Source organism: Eublepharis macularius, chromosome 1 (assembly GCF_028583425.1).
Source record: "Eublepharis macularius isolate TG4126 chromosome 1, MPM_Emac_v1.0, whole genome shotgun sequence".
Classification (NCBI taxonomy): domain Eukaryota; kingdom Metazoa; phylum Chordata; class Lepidosauria; order Squamata; family Eublepharidae; genus Eublepharis; species Eublepharis macularius.
In genome coordinates, this window is record NC_072790.1 from 184,057,317 (window position 1) to 184,081,495 (window position 24,179).

At 41.4% G+C, this 24,179-nt stretch overlaps 1 protein-coding gene across 2 annotated transcripts in view; it reads left to right on the plus strand.

The window, feature by feature from the left end:
• The window catches only part of SUSD4 (sushi domain containing 4), a 197,666-nt gene extending 175,247 nt beyond the window's left edge, over nt 1-22,419 (plus strand). For both annotated transcript variants that reach the window (XM_054993667.1, XM_054993674.1), the window contains 4 exons: nt 9,335-9,526; nt 15,905-16,049; nt 18,544-18,926; nt 21,906-22,419. In XM_054993667.1, the coding sequence (XP_054849642.1) occupies nt 9,335-9,526; nt 15,905-16,049; nt 18,544-18,926; nt 21,906-21,934 (749 nt within the window). In that variant the 3' untranslated portion in view covers nt 21,935-22,419. The remainder of the gene's footprint in view (nt 1-9,334; nt 9,527-15,904; nt 16,050-18,543; nt 18,927-21,905) is intronic.
• The last annotated feature ends 1,760 nt before the right edge of the window (nt 22,420-24,179 follow it).

Sequence of the window (24,179 nt, forward strand, 5' to 3'; positions counted from 1 at the left end):
GTTATCTCCCATTTTAGTCAAAAATAGCTCTTTGAATAAAGCAATTTGTAGTAGTTGGTCTGACATTTTCAAGAAATTTCAAAGTATTTCTTTAGAAAACTTTATTTTCTCTCTTTTTAACTTTTAGTTTTCTGTATACTAGGCTCAAGTTAGCCAAAAAGTTTTAAAAGGAGGTTTCTCTGCTTTTCTGTGCACGTTTGAGGGTAGGGAAAAAGCTGTTAGACTTTTCACCTAATTTCTTTCTTTGTTCCTCGTGAGGTTGCCTGTGAGGGCATTCACGTGCTAATTAAGTCCTTTTGTTCTGCCTGGCTGTTAAACCAGCAGAGTCAAGGGGAAAAAACTTTGCAGTTTAAAACTCTTTACTTCTAGATTCAGCTTTGCAGTTCTAAAACCCCCCCTTTTTTTGCTTCTTAGATTCAACTATGGGCTTTTCTTTGGCCCTGAGGAACTTATTCAAGACTGGGCTACCATTAACCCTGTTAGAGATTATGTATTTTATATATTTAGTTTAGCAACTTATAAGAAGTAACATAGAAGAGCATTTTAGTCAGAAATGTTTAAACCCTCACAAACGTGCATTAATTAATCCTCAGACAAAATTCATAGAAAGATAGAACTTACAGTTTATCGTAGCAGATTTCTTCCATAGCAATATCTTCTGGTAATAAGAAGGGAAAGATCCTAATCTAAAGAGTTACATTCCCTAGTCTATGCCACAGCCTGAAACTAGGCAGTGAGGCTGGAAGTGGGTTTGTGGACAAAGAGAAGGGCTCCATAAGGAGCATGGTGGCTTTACATCTTTTCTCTTGGGAGAGCATGAGGGAAGGTATGAAAACTCCCAAGAGGCACAGAGGCAAGAGAGGAGGAGTCTTTTCTCTTGGGAATCTTTTCTCTTGGGAGAGCATGAGGGAAGGTATGAAAACTCCCAAGAGGCACAGAGGCAAGAGAGGAGGAGTCAGTAGGCGTTCCCACCTTAGACAAGAGAGTGGCAGATTGCTAGACTTATACATTTATTCAAAGAGACATGCAGCACCCCCCAGTGTCCAAAGGCAGGCTGAGTCACCTATTCCAACAACAACAACAACAATAATAATAATAAACATTTGATTTATATACTGCCCTTCAGGACAACTTAATGCCTACTCAGAGCGGTTTACAAAGTATATTATTATTATCCCAACAATCACCCTGTGAGGTGAGAGGGGCTGAGAGAGCTCCACTGATCCAAGGTCACCCAGCTGGCTTCAAATGGAGGAGTGGGGAATGGCTCTCCAGATTAGAGACCCATTGCTCTTAACCACTACACCAAACTGGCTCTGATGAGTACAAACAATGGCTTCTGCCACTTCCAGCCGTAATAGCAGCCTTTCCCCCACAGTTATGCCAACAAGTGGGTTAAGGAGTGCTGCTAATAGTAGTTGGGCTTTCAACTACACCCATTATCCCCCGCCAAGACTTGAGGAACCCGTCATCATACAGTGCAGGTCAATATAATCAACAGCTAGAACATCCAATGAACAAAAATACAATAGCAAACCAAAATGTTTATTGTTGTAGCCGTGGACCATAATATCCTAACCCCATAGCACAATTCACTTCAGTACAAGTTAGACAGTCCAGCGTAACAAAATACAAAGGCACAATTCGTTTCAGTACAAGTTAGATAGTTCATCATAACAAGATACAAGTTAGTAGAATTTAAAATATCTGTACAAATAAATGGTACAATAAAACTATGGAGTAAAATATATTTATAATTTAGTTAAAATTATTGTGGAAGCTAAAAATCTTATAGGGGCAACTGGGATTAGTCTCTTCCTTATGTTTGTTGATAGAAAGATAAAAGTGGCTACCTTAAAAGTAACATCTGGTGTGGCATCAGCCAGTAAAAGCTTAATGCATTCCTCCTCTGAACGAGAGAAATTTGTGAGGATTGGGGTTAGGAATTTGTTTCTAATAAGCTTGTAATAGGGGCAGCGTAAAATGTAATGAACAATATCTTCCACCTCATTGGAACCACAAGGCAAAGGCACTGAGCACTTGGGTAAATGCCTTCCTTAAATGAGTGTTAGGAGGCTCAGCTAGGTAACGTGAAAGAAATTTATTTTTTTTAAACCTAGGGTACCAAAACGAGAATTTAGAGTGACTTATCTGGTTAATATCGCATAGGGCATCCTTACCGAAAAGCCATTCCCATATTTTACCTGAATCCCAGCGCTTTACCATCTCTAGAGAGGGCAGGGAATATAGGTGATAATAGTTTAGACCAGTGGTTCATGTCACAATAATACTGGAAACTATATTTTACCAAATGGTCAAGCTTTTTATAGTATTTTATTAGCTTCCAATGCACTCTTGATGTAATTGAGGGTAGACCAAGTTCCAGTCTTAAATGAGACGCGGGGGTTCCCTGGGGAAGGCCCAGGATTTTCCTTAGAAAGGTGTTCTGGATAATTTCTAATTGCCTTAAATTTTTTTCTTTCTACCCCCAAATTTCTGCCCCATACAGAAGATGTGCTATCACCTTGCCCTGAAAGACCGGTGGGATTAATAGGCCACCCTTTGAGAAGAAGAATTTTAAGATAATACCCATAGTGCTGGCAGGATGCTGGCAGCATCTGCCATAACCATGTTGGAAGGGGGACAGGATGTTATGATTATCTGTTGCAGCTGTGTTTCTTCACTTCTCCTAGGGCAGGGGTGGCCAAATGGCAGCTTGCGAGCCACATGCGGCTCTTCAAGCCTTATTTGGCAGCTCCCAGAGGCTTACAAGTTCACTCCTCCCCCAGGCTCCTTTAAGGGGTAGAGCAGACCAGCCACTCTCCCGATCTATGCACCCAGTGTACTTCCCCTTTCTTTCACAGTGTTGGAGCAAGGAAGGGGCAGGCCAGGGCCAAGAACAGCCCACCCTCCCTCATCATGCCGGGCGCTCCTCTGCAGGCACCGAACTTTGCCAGCCCCACACTCGCAGCAAGTGCCCGGAACGGGCATTTGAGGAGAAGAGGAAAGGGAGGAGTGAAGAAGCGGCAAGGAAGCGCCAAGGCAGAGGTGGCCCAGGACTTCCTGCTTGCTGGTTTACTCCCGAGTAAGCAAGTGCACAGTTGGCTAGAGCCACTCATGGCATGAAGCACAGCCTTCACCGGGGTGCTTTTGCATGGGTGGAAGTCCCATTTGTTGCACAGAGGACTGGCTCACCCATAAGTGTGTGCAGGACAGCTGGGATGGAGGGGCAGCTTCAGAGGACATGTGCTTGCATTAAGATTGTGTGGCTCCACTTTTGTGATCCTTCCTTCCTTCCTTCCTTTCTCTCTCTCTCTCTCTTCCTTTTGTCCTTCCTTTTTTTTCTTTCTTCCTTTCTCTTTCCTTCTTTCCATCTCTTTCCTGCTTTCTGTCTCTTCCTTCCTTCCCTCCTTCCTTCCTTCCTTCCTTTTTACTTCTTTCCATATCTTTCCAAGCTTTCCTTCCTCTTTTCTTCTTTCCATGTCTTCCTTCCTTCCTTCCTTCTTCTTTACTTCTTTCCATAACTTTTCATAACTTTCCAAATCTTTCTTTCCCTTCTTTTCATATCTTTCCATATCTTTCCATGTCTTCCTTCCTTCCTTCCTTCCTTTCATGTATTTCTTTCCTTCTTTCCCTTCCTTTCTTCCTTCCTCTTTACTCCTTTCCATATCGTCCTTCCTTCCTTCCTTCCTTCCTTGTCTTTCTTTCTTTCCTTTTTTCCTTCCTTCTTTCCATATCTTCTTTCTTTTTTGTCTTTTTGTCCGGAGTGGGTCTCGCCCACCCCGGACTGGGCCCTCCCCCCCGGCCCGACGGACCCCCAAGGGGCCCGTTGCCAGCCTCCCGGCCCCCGCCAAGCACCCCCGCTTACCCAAGGGCCCGCGGCAGAGGGCCCGGAGACGCTGGTCGCCTCGAGCTTCCCCGGCGCGCCAACGCCGGGCCTGCCGCCGCCGCCGGAGCAGCGGGGCCTACGGCCGCCATTAAGGCCGGGGCGGCCGGGCTTGCTGCCGCCGCCGGAACGACCGGGCCGGCCGACGCCGCGGCCGACGCCGGAGCGGCCGGGCCTGCCGCCGCCGCCGCCGGCACCGGGGCGGCCGGGCTCGCTGCCGCCGCCGCCGCCGCCGCCGCCAGAACGACCGGGCCGGCCGACGACGACGCCGGAGCGGCCAGGCCTGCCGCCGACGCCGACGCCGCCGGGGCGGCCGGGCCTGCCGCCACGGTCACCGCCACCGAGGCTCGCGGCGAGGGGGAGGCCGAAACCGGGCCGGCCGCCCGGCGCGGTGACGGCGACAGGATGGGGGAGGGAGGCAGCAGCGGGGAAAGGACAGCACGGCCGCCGCCGCGGCCGCCCCGGGCAGGATCCCGGGGACGGGCGCGGCCGAACGCCGGCAGGGGGAGGGCCCAGCCGGGACAGATGAGGGGAGGAACGCCCAGCAAGCCGTCCCAGCGCTGGGTTGGCTGGACGGCTCCTGGGAGGGCTCCTCAGTCTGAAGGGACACTGGGGATTGGTGAAGGGTGGGAGAGGAGAGAAACGAGCACGGAGGCAACAGCATGGGCGGAGGGGGTGATGGAGAGGTGTTTGGCCCAACCAGGTGAAAGCAGCCAGGTGTCGGGGCCGGGGATGGGTGATTCTGGGGAGGGGATTGGTGGAGAGCCAGGGGGCAGAACCAGGAGGGACTATAAGAGGGAAGCTCCCGATGATGCTGAGGAGGAGAAGGCTGGTTGGAAGGTTGGTCAGAGAGAGTGCGAGAGATTTCCAAGGCAACGGGTAGGAGGCAGACGCTGGTGCCCAAACCACTGCCCCTACCTAGTCTGAGGCAGAGGGAGCTCCCTCAACCTCCCCCTGGTGGTAGCCCGGAGGACGGCAGGACGAGGGGAGGGTGCGGCCGGCGGGGCGGGGCCTCACACTTTTCCTTCCTTCTTTCCGTGGCTTTCTTTATGTCTTTTTCTCCTTTCTGTCTTTCCATGTATTTCCCTTCCTCTCTTTCCTTTTTTCCTTCCTTTTTTCTTTCCATGTATTTCCTATTTTCAATAAAACATTGGGGTTGCCAAGTCCAACTCAAAAAATACCTAGGGTCTTTGGGGGTGGAGCCAGAATACTTGGAGATGGTGACTTGCAAGGATGAAATAACTTTTTGTGATGTCACTTCCAGGTCAAAGGTCAGGTGGTAGTCCTTCCCAAGCTCCACCCTTTCCTGTGATGTCACTTTCAGGGCATGCCTCCAACCCGCCACTTCCTCTGAAGTCACTTCAGTACATCATGTCTTGTGGCTCTCAAACATCTCAGGTTTATTCTATGTGGCTCTTACATTAAGCAAGTGTGGCCACCCCTGTCCTAGGGTGTGAATTCTTCCTGGATGCTTGCTCCTAGCCACTGGGAAAGGAGCCTACATAACCTTGAACCCTGTGTCCTCCCCTATGCAAATAGATCCCAGCAGAATTAGCCAGCCTCTAGGAAAGGGAGGAATGTTAGCCTATGAATAATATATGTTCTTGATATTTGGTTGTGTCTCATTCCTGACAAAGAACCCAGTAAGATCATGATACTAGCAACTTTTCAATAAAGCTCTTACTAACAAACAGTGAAGTCTTTTGAAGGTTATTTGGCAGATCCTTACAAGTGCATCACACAGTTGATAGAGTAGTATTAAGGTGAGCCTGCCACGACTGGGACACCTGGAAAACTATGCCTAGATATTTAAATTTTAAATTTAAAAATAGATATTTTAATATCTATGCCTAGATATTTAATGGCTATTTCATGGGCATTAACTGATCATCTGTGCTTAAGACAGTTGTTGCCAAAGACAACAATTCTGGTTTTAGTGTAATTGATTCTAAATTCCTTCCTATCACAGTAGTCTGCCAGGCTGGCTAACAGCCTTCTGAGTCCAATTTGGGTAAACGACACTATTACTATGTCATCTGCATACACTAGAGCGGAGATTTCCCAACCAGCCAGTGAGGGGGGAAAGGAATTCTGAGAATTCATGGCCTGAACAAAATCATTAATATAAGAATTAAACAAAAAAGGGGCCAGCAAGAAGCCTTGTTCAATTCCTTTTCTTAATGGGATGGAATCCATGAGGGAACCGCATGGATCTGCTTTTACCCTGACTGAAAGGCTAGAATGTAGTTCTTTCAAGAGCCTAAGGATTCTTCTGTCAATGTTTGTTTTGGCCAATTTTCTCCAAAGTCTTTAATGTTTGATGGAGTCGAAAGCTGAAGAGAGATCAACAAAAGTGACATAGAGGTGCCTTGTGTTATTGTTAATTTGTGGATCAAGGCCTTCAAGTTTGGGCACTGATCGAGAGTACTATGGCCCTTACAGAAACCAGCTTGTTCAGGATAAAAAAGATTTATTGAGTCAGCTCAACCTTCCAATTTAAGTAAGAGACGACGAGTGTATAATTTGGAAGAAATATCCAGCAGACTAATAGGGTGATAATTTGCAGGGTCTTGCCTACTACTTTTTATGTAAATGGGAATTATAATGCTTTGTTTCCAATTCAAAGGGATGGTACAAGTATGGTCAATTTCTGAAAAAAGTTTGGCTAGGATTGGGCACCACCACTGAAAGTTTAGCTTAAATATCTCTGGGGGCACCATATCCTCCCCTGGAGCTTTGCCTGTAGGTAAGGAGTTGATCAAATACTTGCATTCTGCAATTTTTATGGGGGCCCAGGCTGGGAGGGACTCTAATCACAGGATAAATAATCAGCAGTTGACACATTTTAGGCATTGTTCTAGAGAAGGAAGAAATGGTGAAACCACAAATCAGAGGAAATAGAAGCACTGAAGTTTAAATTATGCACTTGTGTAGCTAAAGATATTAAATCCTAGAACCTCTTATCATTCTTTTGTGAAATAGAGAGGATCAGCTCTTTCCACTGGGATTTATAATAAATAAGGTTTTTTTCTCTCAGAAGCTGCTTATAAGAGGAGCCAAACTGGGACAGGAGCTGGATTGAGAGCTCTGTCCTGAGTTCTCTAACTCTACTTTGTAATGTACATAATGAACGCCTCATGACTCTACACTTTTGGTCAAACCAAGATTTTCTAGAGTGAGCTAATTTGGTTTGTCTATCAATGGTCAAATAAGGGTTTAGTAGAGAAATACAATATGATCAACAGCTAGGACATTCAATGAACAAATACAATAAAGTATAGATTGCAGAAATTTGAAAAAAGCATAAATCTAAGCACAGAGATGAAACATATCTGAAACAAAGTATAAGTAATTAAACATGACTTCTTTAACAATGTGGAAATTACCCAGTAGAAGCATATCTACATCAGCAGATAGTACCCAGTAGAATAGCCTACAGTCCCTGTCCCTAACCAAGGCATCTCTTTGAGCCATTTCTTATGGCACAATCCTATTAGCTGAGTTAAAAAGCCCTCCTGAATAATTTGGTTTGGCATAGTTTGCAGAAAGCAAGGAGAGCAGGAGCTTTCCTGACCTCCTCAGGCAAGCCATTCCATAAGGTGGGGACTACCACAGAGAATGCAGATGTATGGGTGGCTGTTGATTTCATCCATCTGCAAGGTGGTATCTGCTGAAGACCCTGTTCAGAGTAGCAAAGCTGCTATGGTAGTGCATAGGGAGAGATGTGGCTGCACGGATATGAGGGGCCAAGACTATGAAGGGCTTTGTATGTGATGGTCAAAACCTTGAATTGAGCCCACTAACTGATGGGTAGCCAGTGGAGTGACTGTAGAGTGGAAGGAATATGCATGCTTAGCCTACCTCCTGAAAATAAACTAGCTATGGCGTTCTGTAACAGCCGGAGTCTCCAAGTTGACTTTGAAGCCTTTATGTACCCTGACCAGTGGAAAAGAATGCTTCCCAGTCCATACCTCTAAAGTTACTATGAGATCCCCTCTTCACTCAGGCTGCATGGACATTACATTGCACTATGTGGTGCCCTGAATTTTCCAAATACTCAGATTACCCTCCACAACACAAAAGGAAATCTGAGATCTCTCTAGCAAATTGCCTGGTATGTTCAGGTGGGGATTGCAGTACAAGATCTGAAGTCATAACCAAATATGATGTGAGAGATCTATATTTGGTTCTCATTGGATTGGGACAGTAGTGCTGGGGAATGGGGTGTTTAACCATTTGTCCTCTTCATTATCTTGGTCTAAATTTGACCACCTGAAATTGCTATTAACCCCATAAGGGAAAATGTCACTAGATGTGTCTCTCTGCCTGTATTTTGTCCACAAGCAAAAACGCTAATTGCAAACTTGGAGTAAGGATTTGGATTGGGGGGGAAATCACCATTCCAATCAAATTCAGAGCACCTTGCATTTGTGTTAGTTTTTTGTTTTGTTTAAAAAGTTGGGATATCTGTTCACTAATCTCCCATTTCATGTCTTGTTGGCTTGACCCATGTGCCATCATATTTAGTAAAGAGAAATTTAAGTGTGTTGGTGCTAGTGCTATTAGGAAGTACCATTGTTATTCTGATCTTTTTTATAAGACTTCAGAAAGGCATCTGTTAGTATTAAATATTGATGGTCAGCAAAATAATAATTATGGTAAATTTCAGTAGGTACAATGTTTATTGGGAAACTGATTTGTTTCAGTAAATCTTTAGGAAACCGTTAGAACTTTAGTTGGAGGTGCTGTCCATATTCTGTTGCTTGGATGTATATTTAAGAAATCAAGGCTGAATTTTGCATTCATAGGTAACTATTCTACTACAAAACATCAAGGATAGAGCAGAAGTAAACATTGCCATAACCTTTTTCTTTGCCAGTTATTAGAAATGAATCTTGATGAAGGCAGTTTCATGTTAAACAGTTTTTCTGGTGTACAATGATGATCTGTCTTGTGTCATGCTAGTTGTAATACCTTACTTCAGTAATAATAATGTTTGTTTATATGCCATGGTTTCAGCCCAATTGACTTCCAAGGTGGCTAATTAACATGAACAGAACAAAATAATGTTAAAATAGCAACATTTCAGTAAACATATCTTTAACAGTGAAACAGCAGAAATATAAGGCAGTGTAATATGGCATAAGATAGTAAATAATAAAAGAGCAGTAAAAGATAAATATTAATAGTAAAGATTAGCCTTAACACAGGGGTCACAGGCGTTTGATGGTATATTGATTCCCAATGGAATTAATGTACTGATATAGTTTACAGGCATGTGTTTGTGTATCAAGATGGTATACTACTATATACAATGTTACTTTCCATTTATATCTGTTGATGTTGGGTTGAAAGAGGCCACCTTGGGAGTCTCCTGGCTGAGAAACTGGAAAAGAAATAGCTAAAATTATTGTATCTAATTTGCTTTTCTTATTTTTATTGTCTAAGTTTGTCCACTACCTCCTATGGTGACTCATGGAGATTATATATGCCATCCGCGGCCTTGTGAGCATTACAACCATGGAACTGTGGTTGAGTTCTATTGTGATCCTGGCTATACTCTCACCAATGATTACAAATATATCACCTGCCAGTATGGAGAATGGTTTCCTTCATATCAAGTATACTGTGTCAAAACAGGTAATCACCACCACCACCCAACCCATGAATCCAAGGCTGATACTACAGTTAGACATTAAATCTTTAAGCCAAATACAGTTGATCATTTCTGAATTTGTCTGGTGCTTGTACAGTACCTTATCAGGTGTTAAATTGTTTTTTGCCTTTATGTGTGAGTGCTTGTTTTAATGTAAGAGATTTTGCAGACAGTCTTGAAAAGGCATAACATGTAAAGGATAGACAACATGTAAAGGATGGACAGCATTCATTTATGCATGAATGCTGTAGAGTTAATGTAGAATAACTGGGCCTTGACCCTAATAAAATAGAAGAATCATATCCTTGTTATCTAACATAACAGTTTTTGCGTTTGTTGGTTAGAAATATGAAGCCGGTAATAGAAAAGCTGAAGCTCAAGGAGATCAAAAAAAAGGGGTTACAATGAAATACCCCGTGCAACATATATAGAATGTTATATAGAACATATATAGAATGTTAATTTCAGTCTTCTATTTCACATACTCAATTTCCATTCCAATTTCTTACATACAATAAGTCACACAATCCCGTTCCCAATGTTTATATATATTGTGCATAAATCCTTAGTAAGTCCTATTGTTTTGTCTTTATATCCTTTCAATTCTTTTTGTCTCTTTTCTAGAACGCTCAGAATCGCTGGCATGGAATATGAGCGAGCCACTTGTTCTCCTCCGATGGGTAGAATTTAAAGTGGCACTGCAAGATGTTGGCTTGGCTGGCTACGAGCTCTGCTGGCTTATTTCTTATAGGCTCATTTCGAGTCCGTCTTTTTCTGGCCAATCATTCTATATAACCGATAATTTTTTTACTCAGAAGCATTCTAAGCAGTAATAATAATAAAAAAGAAAAATCGTGGACTTACAATTTCTCCCAACAATTATTTCTTCAATCAAGGCTACAGAGTAAACATTTTGGATTGGGTGGGGCCCCTAATTCACTCTACAATATATAAACACTTGCTTGTTTGACCTGCTCCTTTTCTTAAAGTGACCATAAACAAACAAACCTAAAACGAAATATACCCTATAGTCAGTTTCTCCGAATAAAGAGAAATGCAACTCTGCAGGGAGATCACATTAGAGAAGCAGAGAGAATGAGCTGGGCGTTCATAGCATGGGGGTACCCCATAGGAGTAATTGAACAGGCTAAAACTAGGGCAGAAAGAACCCCAAGATAGGATTTGTTGAGATACAAAGATCGGAACCTTTTGAGAGAGAGCCGAATTTCGTGGGCTGTCGACTTCTCTGCACTGTCAGGAAAAATAGCACACATAATTAAGAGAAACTGGCATATAGTTCAAAGTATCCCGGGATGACAGGATCTCCACAAAATTGGATTTAGAAAGACTAAAAGCTTAAAAGATTGGCTTGTCTCCTCAGATTTCAGAACAAGAGAGACATGTAATAATCATCCACAGGGTCATTTTTCTTGTGGACATTGTAACGTTTGCCCTTTAAGCATGGATCTTAAACTTCTGAGACACCCACACACAGGAAAGATGATGTATTCCAAATAATTTTCTACTTGTGCTACATCTCATGTAGTTTATATTATTGTATGTACATGCAACCTTATGTATATTGGGAGTATGACACGCCCCATTCGTATACGGATACAGGAGCACTTATCTAAAATAAGAACTCGGAATAAGGAGGCTCCAATATCGCAACATTTTGAGTCATATCACAATCATGAAAGAGAATTACAATTTTCTGTGTTGGAGGTAATCCATCCTATAAAAAACACAGATGTGCACCAGGCTTTATTACGATCTGAGGCCAGGTGGATTTTTAGAATGAATACACTCACTCCAAATGGCCTAAATAATGAAATTGACTTTTTACCGTTTCTGTATAATTCTGGTTTAGAAATAATTGTTAAAGAATATATTTTTATAAAAATATATATTTTTCTATGTGATGATATTTATTGGAATGAGCATTTATTTATTGAAATAGGTATTGGCATGTATTTATAATAGTCACTGATTATAATATAATATTTAGGGTGAAGAATTGTGATATTTGATTGTAATAACCTTGATTGTAATAACTGTGATTGTGTTACCCCCTGTAGCCAGATATTGTGTGAAATTAATGGATCCATAGAGATGTACCTCTCAGAGCTATGGTCACTTTAAGAAAAGGAGCAGGTCAAACGAGCAGGTGTTTATATAGTGTAGAGTAAATTAGGGACCCCACCCAGTCTGAAATGATTACTCTGTAGCCTTGATTGAAGAAATAATTGTCGGGAGAAATTATAAGTCCAAGATTTTTCTTTTTTATTATTATTACTGCTTAGAATGCTTCTGAGTAAAAAAATTATTATCGGTTATATAGAATGATTGGCCAGAAGAAGACGGACTCGAAATGAGCCTATAAGAAATAAGCCGTTGGGAGTTAAAGAGAATGGCCATTTCCGTAATGAAAGCTGAGCAGCACAGAGGGGAAACCCCCACGGAAACCAAACAAAACACCAATCAGTATATAAACTTTGAAAGTTCTTAAAGTGCCAGTGCAATATACAGTGCAAACTTTTAACATGAAAAGTATCAAATTCATTCAAATTACATTCATATACAGAAACATAAACATTCAGATAAACTCTACAGTAGTAGTTATAAACATTCAGATAAACTCTACAGTAGTAGTAATAGCAGCATAGACAGAAAGTGTCCAGAAGTATGCACAGACTACAGAGGTAAACCCCTCCTAATGACGATATTCTTGCTGTCCTTTATTCCATATTCTTCCAACAGGGATATATAAGAAGCTAAGACCTTTTTCCTCCACGCTCAATCTGGGGCCGGCTGCAAATCACAGATTTTGTGCCCACTTCATCAGGAGCGTGATTTCTATCGTGAAAAAGATTATATCAATCACTCTCCTCAATATATCAACCTAACCCAATTTTCACTGTTCCCAATTCATTTCCATACTCACATATCCCATCCATTATTCTTATTCACAATAAAGATTGCTAATTAGTCAACCTGGAGTCTGGCTGCTGCCTGTTCTTTAACGCGTGCATAGTCCCCTCATTAGACCTTTTTATTTCTACTCCTTGATTGGAGACTCACAACTTAAAGGTACAGGCTTACAAAATACAAGTCAACTATGATGTGCAACTTACAGGTAACAGTTCAGTAACAGCTCATTATTCAAGCCCTTTGGTTTCACACAGTCAAATTTGAATATCCAGTAAGCCTCCCGTTGGAGAAGCCACGATTGTATTCCCTCTCGTTCACCCTTGGCAGCCACTTCTAAAATTACAATCTTAAGGCTATTAGCTTGGTGCTTTTGCTCCTTAAAGTGCTGAGTCAGTGGTGCCTCTATGACATTATTCCGAATACGTGCCATGTGCTCCAGTATCCTGACCTTGACGGGTCTGAGCGTGCAGCCGATGTAAAACAAGTTACAGGGGCATTCCAGAGCATAAACCACTCCTTTACTCTGGCAATTGGCAAAATGGCCAAAACTATGCTTAAATCCCCTGATGAAGATCTCTTTACCCTCCACAAACAGATCACAAATCTGGCAGTGCCCGCATTTGAAATTCCCCTTAGGGAGGCGGCATAAGTTGGTCTCACTGCAAACATCAGCCCTAACTAATACATCCTTAAGATTCTTAGTTTTACGGAAGCCTACCCTTGGTTTCAATTCACAGCCTTTGATGCTCTCTATAATATTCCAATGGTGAGAGATGATCTTCCTTATCTGGTTAGCCCTGGGAGTGAAGTCCAAAGCCCAGACTATCCTATCTTCCTGTGTTTTTCTTTCTGATTCAAACAGGGATCTTCTCTCTCTCACTCTTGCTCTCTACCAAGCATGCTCCACCACTTTCTCTGGGTAATTCCTCCTCAAAAACTGCCTACAGAGGGATCTGCCATCTCTGTCAAAATCCACTGCACAGGACGAATTCCGTTTAATCCTGAGCAGCTGCCCAAAGGGGATGTTCTCCCTTAGATGCCGGGGGTGAAAGGATTGGAAATCCAAATATGAATTTTTATCTGTCTCCTTACTGTAGGTCTTAATTTTAACCAAATGGTCCCCACTCCTGTATGTAACCACATCCAAATAGTTAATTTGTTGTTCATTATGTTGCCACGTGAACTTGACATTAGGATCCTGACTATTCAACCACTCACAAAATTCTTCCACTCCCTCCATATTCCTATAGATGAAATAAAGGTCATCTATGAAACGGAAATATTGGACAATATGTTCTCTATATGGGTTTGAAGGATGTAGTATAAAGTGATTCTCCCAGCTGCCCATGAATAAGTTGGCTATACTGGGTGCCACAGAGCTGCCCATCGCTACCCCTCTCAATTGAAAATAGAAATCTTTCTCAAAGCGGAAATAGTTTTTCTCAAGTACCAAGTCCAACAATTGTAACAGAAAAGCCCTAGAATGCCCATGGCCCTGCTCCCTAATCAGCGCATCCTCCACCACCATTCTAGCTGATTCATGCGGGATGATTGTGTACAAGGAGCACACATCCATGGTGAGGAATCCAGCTCCTTCTTCTAGATGCGTGCCTTCTATACGTTTAATGAAATCTCTAGTGTCCTGCAGAAGGGGACGTATATTAAGCACTGCTGGACGAAGTACAGAGTCAATCAATATAGCCAATGGCTCCAAAATGGATCCACAACCTGAAATAATTGGCCGACCAGGGGGAGGGTCCACTTTTTTGTGTATTTTGGGTAGAATATAAAATAAAGGAGTCCGGGGATTCTTAATCCACAGAGATTTAAAAAGCATCTCATCTATTTCTCCCGACTCCCGTGCTTCATTAAGGACCACCTTAATGATGTTTCTAATGTGGTCTGTTGGATCTGATGGTATTTTCACATAGCTGGATGCATCTGCCAGTTGTCTCCTAGCTTCTCCTAGATACACTTCCCTATCCAAAACAACCACTCCTCCCCCTTTGTCGGCTTGTTTAATGACAATGGTATTATCCTCTTTCAATGTCCTAATTGCTCTGAACTCCACCCCAGTGAGATTCTTCCAAGCTAATAGCCTTAAGATTGTAATTTTAGAAGTGGCTGCCAAGGGTGAACGAGAGGGAATACAATCGTGGCTTCTCCAATGGGAGGCTTACTGCATATTCAAATTTGACTGTGTGAAACCAAAGGGCTTGAATAATGAGCTGTTACTGAACTGTTACCTGTAAGTTGCACATCATAGTTGACTTGTATTTTGTAAGCCTGTACCTTTAAGTTGTGAGTCTCCAATCAAGGAGTAGAGATAAAAAGGTCTAATGAGGGGACTATGCACGCGTTAAAGAACAGGCAGCAGCCAGACTCCAGGTTGACTAATTAGCAATCTTTATTGTGAATAAGAATAATGGATGGGATATGTGAGTATGGAAATGAATTGGGAACAGTGAAAATTGGGTTAGGTTGATATATTGAGGAGAGTGATTGATATAATCTTTTTCACGATAGAAATCACGCTCCTGATGAAGTGGGCACGAAATCTGTGATTTGCAGCCGGCCCCAGATTGAGCGTGGAGGAAAAAGGTCTTAGCTTCTTATATATCCCTGTTGGAAGAATATGGAATAAAGGACAGCAAGAATATCGTCATTAGGAGGGGTTTACCTCTGTAGTCTGTGCATACTTCTGGACACTTTCTGTCTATGCTGCTATTACTACTACTGTAGAGTTTATCTGAATGTTTATAACTACTACTGTAGAGTTTATCTGAATGTTTATGTTTCTGTATATGAATGTAATTTGAATGAATTTGATACTTTTCATGTTAAAAGTTTGCACTGTATATTGCACTGGCACTTTAAGAACTTTCAAAGTTTATATACTGATTGGTGTTTTGTTTGGTTTCTGTGGGGGTTTCCCCTCTGTGCTGCTCAGCTATAAGAAATAAGCCGGCAGAGCTCGTAGCCAGCCAAGCCAACATCTTGCAGTGCCACTTTTTTAAATTCTACCCATCGGAGGAGAACAAGTGGCTCGCTCATATTCCATGCCAGCAATTCTGAGCGTTCTAGAAAAGAGACAAAAAGAATTGAAAGGATATAAAGACAAAACAATAGGACTTACTAAGGATTTATGCACAATATATATAAACATTGGGAACGGGATTGTGTGACTTATTGTATGTAAGAAATTGGAATGGAAATTGAGTACGTGAAATAGAAGATTGAAATTAACATTCTATATATGTTGCACGGGGTGTTTCATTGTAACCCCTTTTTTTGATCTCCTTGAGCTTCGGCTTTTCTATTACCGGTTGTATTAGGAGATTTCCCTCTTGAGTGTAGTATAAATATGAAGTTACAATTACATACAAATACAAAATAAATGTGGCCTTTTTCATTACATATTTATGCCACAGAACAAACCTGGCCAAATACACAAGAAACTCTCCTGACAACATGGAAGATTGTGGCGTTTACGGCTACCAGTGTTCTTCTGGTTCTTCTGTTAGTTATTCTTGCCAGAATGTTCCAGACCAAATTTAAAGCACACTTCCTTCCAAGGTTAGTACTTTTTTCCAAATAGTTTAGTAGAGTTTTGTATATAGAAACTTGACTTTGATTGGAGGAGATTATGCACCCTCTCCTTTGGTAAAATACAGAATAATTTATCTCATGTCTCAGTGACAATGTGTTGAATGTTTTCTCCAGATGTAGTGGCCAATTATGCAGGGTTCGAGATCTCAGAATGAAAAAAAAATTGGTCATAGTGTATATTGCAATACACATTACATGGGGTGGGGCGGGACTTGACATGATGCTTCCATTTTGAGTTGCAATCCATTCCCCCCCCTCCCATGTTTGTAGTTCAGTGGCCAACTTCATAACTGGACCAAATACAGAAGAAAGTATTTTGGCAAGCTTGGAGCATCTACTGCTACCACTGTTCCTTTTTTGCTCTGTTATTTATTACCAGAATGTTCCAGACCAAATTTCAGGCATACAAAGACAATTTAAGCCACTTTCACAGTTACATGCAGCTATACCCAACTTCAATAGCACCTTAAAGACCAACAAGATTTCCATGGTATGAGCATTCGAGAGTCAAAGTTCCCTTCATCAGACCTTGGAAATCTAGCTGGTTTTTAAAGTGGCATTGGACCTGAATCTTGACTGTAGACCAACATGGCTATCCACCTGAAACCATGCAGCTATATGTAATGTTACAGGCTTTTCTCTGAAGCATGAAGGTGGCATCATAAATACTGGTATATTCAGGGCTTTTTTCTGGGAAAAGAGGTGGTGGAACTCAGTGGGTTGCCAGCACAGGGGGCAACCCCTGGCGGGAGATGGTGCCCCTGGTACCACATGCGTGTGCGCAAGGTACATGCATGCTCCCAGGACCACACAATGACATCACATTGGGTCAGCTGGAACAAGGGGGGATTTTTTAAAAGTTTAAATCACCCTCGACGAAAATGATCACATGGCCGGTGGCCGTGGCGCGGAGGGCAATCTAAACTCCCATCTGTCTGGATATCAGGGGGCAGGGCCACCGGCCATGTGATCATTTTCAAGAGGTGCCGGAACTCCGTTCCACTGTGTTCCAGCTGAAAAAAAGTCCTGGGTATATTTATATATGAGAAAATTGAGGAAGATGGATTATATTAATTATTTATTCAATTTATATTCTGCCCTCCCCACACCAGCAGGCTCAGGGTGGATGTTTAAGAAAAACATAACAACAAGATTATTAGCAGAAGTCATTTGTATCAAGATGTTTTAAAAATTATATCCCTTATAGCTAGACCCTTTTGTTAAGTATTAATGAACTCTTTTTAAAAGCTAATTGTGTGTGTATCTACCAGTCATATAAATGGAGTGGCATGTATGCTTTAACAAAGCAAGAAACCATACACCAGAATTAGAAAACTTCTTTTATAAGGTGCCAAAATTTACATACTTCGTTTACATACTTGGAGTATATCCACTATGCTCTAATCCTGTGAAGAAGGCCTTGGGATCTGCAAAATGAATAGTTAGCACCCTCAGCAACTCATTTCCAGAACTCTTTGTGGACAGGGATGACAGGTAAATTGATATGAATCTAAATTTGTATTGTACATAGGGCACAATCAAGTAATTAAACATTTTAAAGTCCTATTGATTTCAACAGCCAACAGATTTATGGTACAATCCTATTCCAAGATTATGCGTACCAAAGAAAGATAAAACCAGAACTTAAATAGTTACAGTACCGGAATTCTGAGTTAGGGAGTTGAATGGCTGTGTATGGTGTAAACTGTAGGAATGTGATGGTTCCAAGTTATATGACACTCGACATTTACAGCGCACACAGTAAGTTTTTAAAGTTTTGGCTAGATCATGCCTTTGTATTCAGATCCTTCCAATCTAATCAAACTGTGTTTGTTTTTCAACTTCTCCTCCAGAAGGTATTTCCTTGAAAACATACAAACAAATAAATCACGCATGATATTGCTGCTGCCTATGGTGGTATTGATTACAGATCCATGTGGCTGTTGTTGAGACCCAGGAACAAACACAAGACTCTCGTGTGTGCCTAAACATTCACTCTCATTTCTAATTTAAGCACAGCTGCAAGTTCTGCAGCTTGCCTCCAGTGCAGAGTCACCAGGCAGTAATATGCAATAGAGAAACAGGATATAATAAAAAGAACCTGTGATGCCATCACTGCTTTCCCTCAGGTTCCCCATCCTAATTTGTGTGCCCAGGATTCTAGAAATCTTTTCATAGGCTGATGTTCAGAGTGCAGAGTGAGGAATACAGACAGTTCTGTATCTGTACTGCCCAGCTGCTTGCTTTCCTTCTCTAAAAAGTGATTTGGTTTGCTGGAGCTGTGATAAATTGCACATAATTGACTATCAGTCTGAGCAGACTCCTGCTGCGTATCTCTGAAGTAAATATTAATGATGCACTAGCTCTATTTCAGGTGATTAAAACCCACTATTGTTACAGAAATTGTCTGTTGCCAGAACATGGTATAGTTGTCCAAATTTTCCTTTCTGTCTCCATGTAGAGGTGCCCAGGAGAGTTGCAGCAGTGATCCTGATTTTGTGGTGGTGGATGGTGTTCCTGTTATGCTTCCTTCCTATGATGAAGCTGTGAGCAGTGGTTTGAATGCCTTGGCACCTGGATGCATGTCCCCTGCAGGCCAGGGGTATGCTTTGCAAGCAGATGATCAGAACCCTCCAGCTTATCCTGGTCCAGAAGATATGGACAGGTTACCAGCTGAATTTGATACCTGTGACAGCATTTCAGGCTCTTCTGAACTCCTTCAAAGTTTGTACACTTCTTCAGTGTGTCAAGTGGGAGCACATCCTGTCTCAGAGAGAACTGATGCTATCAACAGCACCACTGGGGAAGTAGCATCCACCAGCCCAAGCATTGACATTGCAGATGGTAATTTTGATTTTTGAACATTATATGGGCTTCCTTTAGTGTCAGGCTGTCTCGGTATGAAGAAGTTATGAGACTGGAGAAGCAACCTAGTCTCACAGTTGGTCTTTTCGTGTTCTGGTTTTTGTATGTTTTTGTTTCTGACTTTAAAACATCCTTTACCACACTAACTTTCATTACCTCCCCACATCAAATTACACAAAGAGGTTGTGTTTAAGAATTCCTTATCAGAAAGAGAGGGTTGAGTATAAGCATATGAAGCAGCCTTATACCATGGTCCGGCTAGCCCACTATGGTTTATTTCTGAATTACAGCAGGCACAGAAGAGTCTCTCACATCACCTGCTATCTACTCCTTTTAACAGGGGATGCCATGGATTGAACCCGGGACCTTCTGAATGCAAAACATGTGCTCTAGCACTGAGCTGTGGGCCCCTCTCCACAAAGGATATGGCTTTGGTGACCGCAGAGTGTTAACAGAGTCACTGGACAACAGCCTTTGGTGCATCTATTCATTGTGGCATCCTCCGAGTTCAAATGTGCTACCAAACTGAGTGCTTACTAATATTGATTTCTGTCTTCTGAAGCAGGAGGTGTTCAGTGCAATTCAAGGTGTAACAATGGCTCATCTCAAGAGGGTCAAAGTTTTTTCCTGGAGCAAAAGAAAAACCCCTTAAGGTTAATCGACATCACAATCCACCACATTTAACGAACCAGTGTTACATTCGTAGTGAAGCAAACAATCAAACATTTCCTGCAAGCCTCCTTGGCTCATTTTCTCAGGTACATCAGAGAATCACACATTTGTTAAAATGTGTGGAGGATCCAGGTTTCATCCTGTGCCTGGAGAATGAAGGCAACCATGTAAATATACATGCCCCATTTCTTCAGCCTAATTTTAAAAAAGACAAGCATACAGACAGAATCATTATAAAATTCAACATAGTATCTACCTAGTTTTCCATTATTTTATCAAAATACCCTACTTACCTTTTTGTCACCATAGATTTTTCCCATTTCAGCCCTTGCATTTGGGGTGGTTGGACTGTAGTTTGTTTTATGCCCATTTTATGGCCATTTTATGCCACTCTATGTATTGCATCAGTAAAAAGAAGAGCAGGGGTGATTCCGCACTAGTGGTTTTCCACTGTTCAGCTTCCAAATGACCTCGATTTTTCTTTGTGTTTCCACAATCCTAGCAGCAGCTTCGAAGTCACTGCAGGTTTTGTCTGGTTTTTTTTCCATCCTGCTTTTCCCCGACTTATTTGTCCATTCGCAGCAGAATTTCATGCGAAATTCTTTATCCGATGTTCTCCCCACCCTTGCCCTTCTCTCTCGCCCTTCGAATCAACTTAATTTGATTGGCCAATCATGTTTTCTAAGCCACACCCACTACCTTTCCCTTCCCCTCTTGTTTTTTAAAAAAAAATTATAAAAAATGTTGCAACATTTCTACCAGTCTATGCAGAAACATATCCTGTGTCATGTAACAACAGCTGACCAATAACAGGTCCGTTTTTCAACGTGCCAAATTTGTTACTTGTTGCTCGCTGATAGCTGACAGCTTCTGAGGCAGAGGGAAAGCAGGGTCATCGGTAACAGTTTTCCCTCCAAATGTCAATAACCAATACTCATTCCACGATATCGGTGGGAAATGCTCTGACCTATCAGATGTGTTTGTTTGATGCAATGTTTATATGTAGCAACGTTTTTTGGGGGGGGGGATTTAAAAAAATGAAGAAGACGCACGTCTGTCAACATTTCCCCCAGAAAAAGCAATGAGGAATTGATTTTTATACTGGCAAATTCCGCATGATGGACTTTGAGCATGATGAAATGAAATGTCAATGCGAAACAAAAGCCTTAATGTGGAATCGGGGAGTGGTGGATTCGTACGACTCCACTGCAGCACGACTGCTCAGAAAGTCTGATCAAAATCAATCATGAGGAATCCCCCCAGGTCAGTCTCAGCACTGTATCAGTTCTGCAATCAGTAGATGTGAGAAGAAGCAAGTTAATTGCCCTGATTAACCCACACTAGAGTCTGTGGTCACACTTTGGTATGGAACAAAGTAACAGAAAATACAAACTCCATATCAGGCTGGCTCTAAATTTCTCACCTAAATGGGTTAAACTGAAGCCACAACAAATCTGGTGTCAGCTATCCATTATGAGTGAGTTAAGACTGGCATGGTCGGCTACCCTAAATATGATACACCCTAACTAAGCTTAAGTCTAAAAATTGTTTGTGCTGTTTTGTTCAGAGCAAAATCAAGAGCAGTAAGATGATTCTTAGACTCCATCCATTGTTGGGCTTCTCACTTTGACAGCCTTAAACATTTGATTTGATAAATGCTTGGTGTGTTGGACAGCTGCTTTAAATGTGCTAACAGAATCAGTGTGGTGTAGTGGCTAGAGTGTGGGACTAGAATCTGGGAAACCCAGGTTCAAATCCCTCTTCTTCCATGGAAGCCCACTAGGTGACCTTGGGCCAGTCTACTCTCTCAACCTAACCTACCTCACAGGATTGTTGTGAGGATAAATTAAAAGAGAGAAGAATGGTATAAGCCACTTTCGGTCCCCACTGGAGAGAAAGGCAAGGTATAAATAAATAAATTGAATAAATAAGTAAATAACTCAAAATTTACTTCGAATGTTTGGAAAACCTTTAAGTGCATGAACTGAGGGGTCCTCGGTGCATTGATGAAAATTGATCAGGCATAACATAGAATAATCAGAGGATTGCTTGATTGCACAGCCAGTTCTAATGTGCTTTTATCGGGCTGATTTGTATGAATCACATTCTGTATGATAGCACAGGTTGCTGTGAAATGGAACAAAAATGGATTGCCTGAATCCAAGTTCACTCAAGTGCCTTAACCTTTCAACAACAATGGCCCTGTTAGTAGTATGTTATAATTAAGGTCCTCCCTTCAGAGAATCCACAATTAAAACCCAATTAACTCTTTCTTTTATTTTCTAGAAATTCCATTGATGGATGAAGACCTTTAATCTGCACAAATCTTGCTCATTACTTGCTCACACCTTGGGGGGAGGGGAGAAAGAATCATGCACATATGTATACAAACATACCTATATATCTATATAAATCTCTATATAAAGACTGCTTAAAGATTGGATGGGGGACGGGTCTTTTTTGTTTTTATAAATCTTCTACATGATAATATCACCGGATTTTGTGCACACATCTTAATCAACTTTGGGGGTTGAGAGCATCAGCTATTCAACAGCAGCTTTACAAAATGAATCCTGAGGATTTGATGAGACTAGTCACTGCTAAAGAACTATAGATTCACGGAATAGTGACGAGTATATCTGCATCGCAGGAAGTCTTAACTCTTTAGAAAGAACCAATGAGAGTAATTTGTGGTACAGGTACAAACTGCCTAGTGAAAGCATGTCAGATTATGTAAATTTTGCTTTATCAAAGCTGCTTCATATTTATGATGAACTACAATTTTAAAAAATCCTAACTTATTCAGAAAAAAATAAATGTGTTGAAATTAAAATAAATGAGAGGGTTCTTTGAGTGTTCTGCATTCACCAAGCTTTCAGAGACATTTTCCAGGCAGTAGGACTGGCCTGTGTTTTTCCTCATTGCCACTGGGGCCTCAGATGCAGCTGCAAACAGGGCTTCTGAGTGGGAGATTCTGAATGGGAGATTTTCCCCATTACTGTAGCCAACAATCCCTTTGCATACAGGGGAAGCTTTTGTCTAGCCCATGTTGATGCCATTTAAGGAAGTGGCTGCAGTAGACAAAAATATAAGTCCAAGTAAAACTTCTATTGTTCTGTGGATCAAGCCATCAATGCAAAGTAGTGGCTCCAGTCTTGAGGATTTTTCAAATAGTTGACATTACGGGAAATATTTGGGGTAAAGTATAAATGTATTATTTGTGTAATATTACCACAGTTGCACCACATTTTACATTATTATTTTGTGCATATCACAAAGTTAAAGAAGATGGTAAAGTCACTGTTGGGGGACTTTACAAGGTCCTCCGTCACCCCTTGTCTGAATAATAAATCAAGGCTTCAGACTTGGTGATCTTAGAAGCAGAAAAGGTTTATTATGAGAAGTTCTCAAATAAACCTGATGCACACACTGTTACAGCAGGATATGCCAACAAAGAGGCAGCCCCTACATTTATACCATCACACAGGCATGATGCAAGTAAATAATTGCTTACAGTACAGAGGATTATTACAAGAATATATAAACAATCCAGTGAGTGTCTCATGAAGTTTGGAACATGATAGGTTGACAGGTCGAGATTATGTTTCCTTTCAAGTCATGTAACATAAACTATCAGAAAGATTCTGTGGTTGTCTCTACATTGCTAAGGAAAAACATACCCAAGGCTGAGAATAGGACAGGAAGGAAACATAATGTAGCCTTCATTTGTTCTCTGAGTGCAAACTTATACACAGCAAGGCCTTTGTATAATATTACCCTAAGGCAAATACTGAAGTCATCACAGTCCAGAAGTATAGCCACAGTAGAAATTATTCTATCCTGCTCAGAACACGCAAGGGGCAAGTGTTTGCTTGATGAAACAGAAGTATTGTCTGAGTTTCTGAAACAAATGTCTATGTGTATATGTGAACTTCGTAAATCTGTTGTTTTTGTGAAGGGATTTTCCATGGTGTTGTACTGATTTTAACCACATGAGAAGTCTCTTCCAGTCTTATAGTCAGATTTATACAGAAGTGGATTACAGCGCAATCCTAAACATGTTTCTTCAAAAGTACATTTCATTGGGGTTTATTCCATAAGAAGTGTGCTCAGGACTACAACCCTAGAAAGCGGGGGGGGGGGCTATTTTTTAAATGGAGCTGTTGTTCAGATACTCCGGCACTCAAGCTATTGTTATGTCACTTAGATGGTTTGTATGCTTTTTAAAGAAAAATATTTGTTTTCCTCTAACCCTTACACTATATTTGAGAGAAACTGCTGAAAGACAAGTGACAATGAAGATATTTCTAGTATTGTTATAAACACATTGGCTCGACTTTTGCATGCTTGACATCATTGCCCAATTATAAGCTATACTCATGTATATTGTAAATAAGGTTGGAGGAAATACTACAGGATTGTTTGCAGCTATAAATGCTTAGGATTTTTAAAAAGAGAGAAAGAGTTGCCATCTCAGTCATCAACTGCATTTCTTCAAATTCATATATGATTTTTTTCTATAATGTTGTAGTTGCAATAGCTCTTAAAGTCTCTGATCCA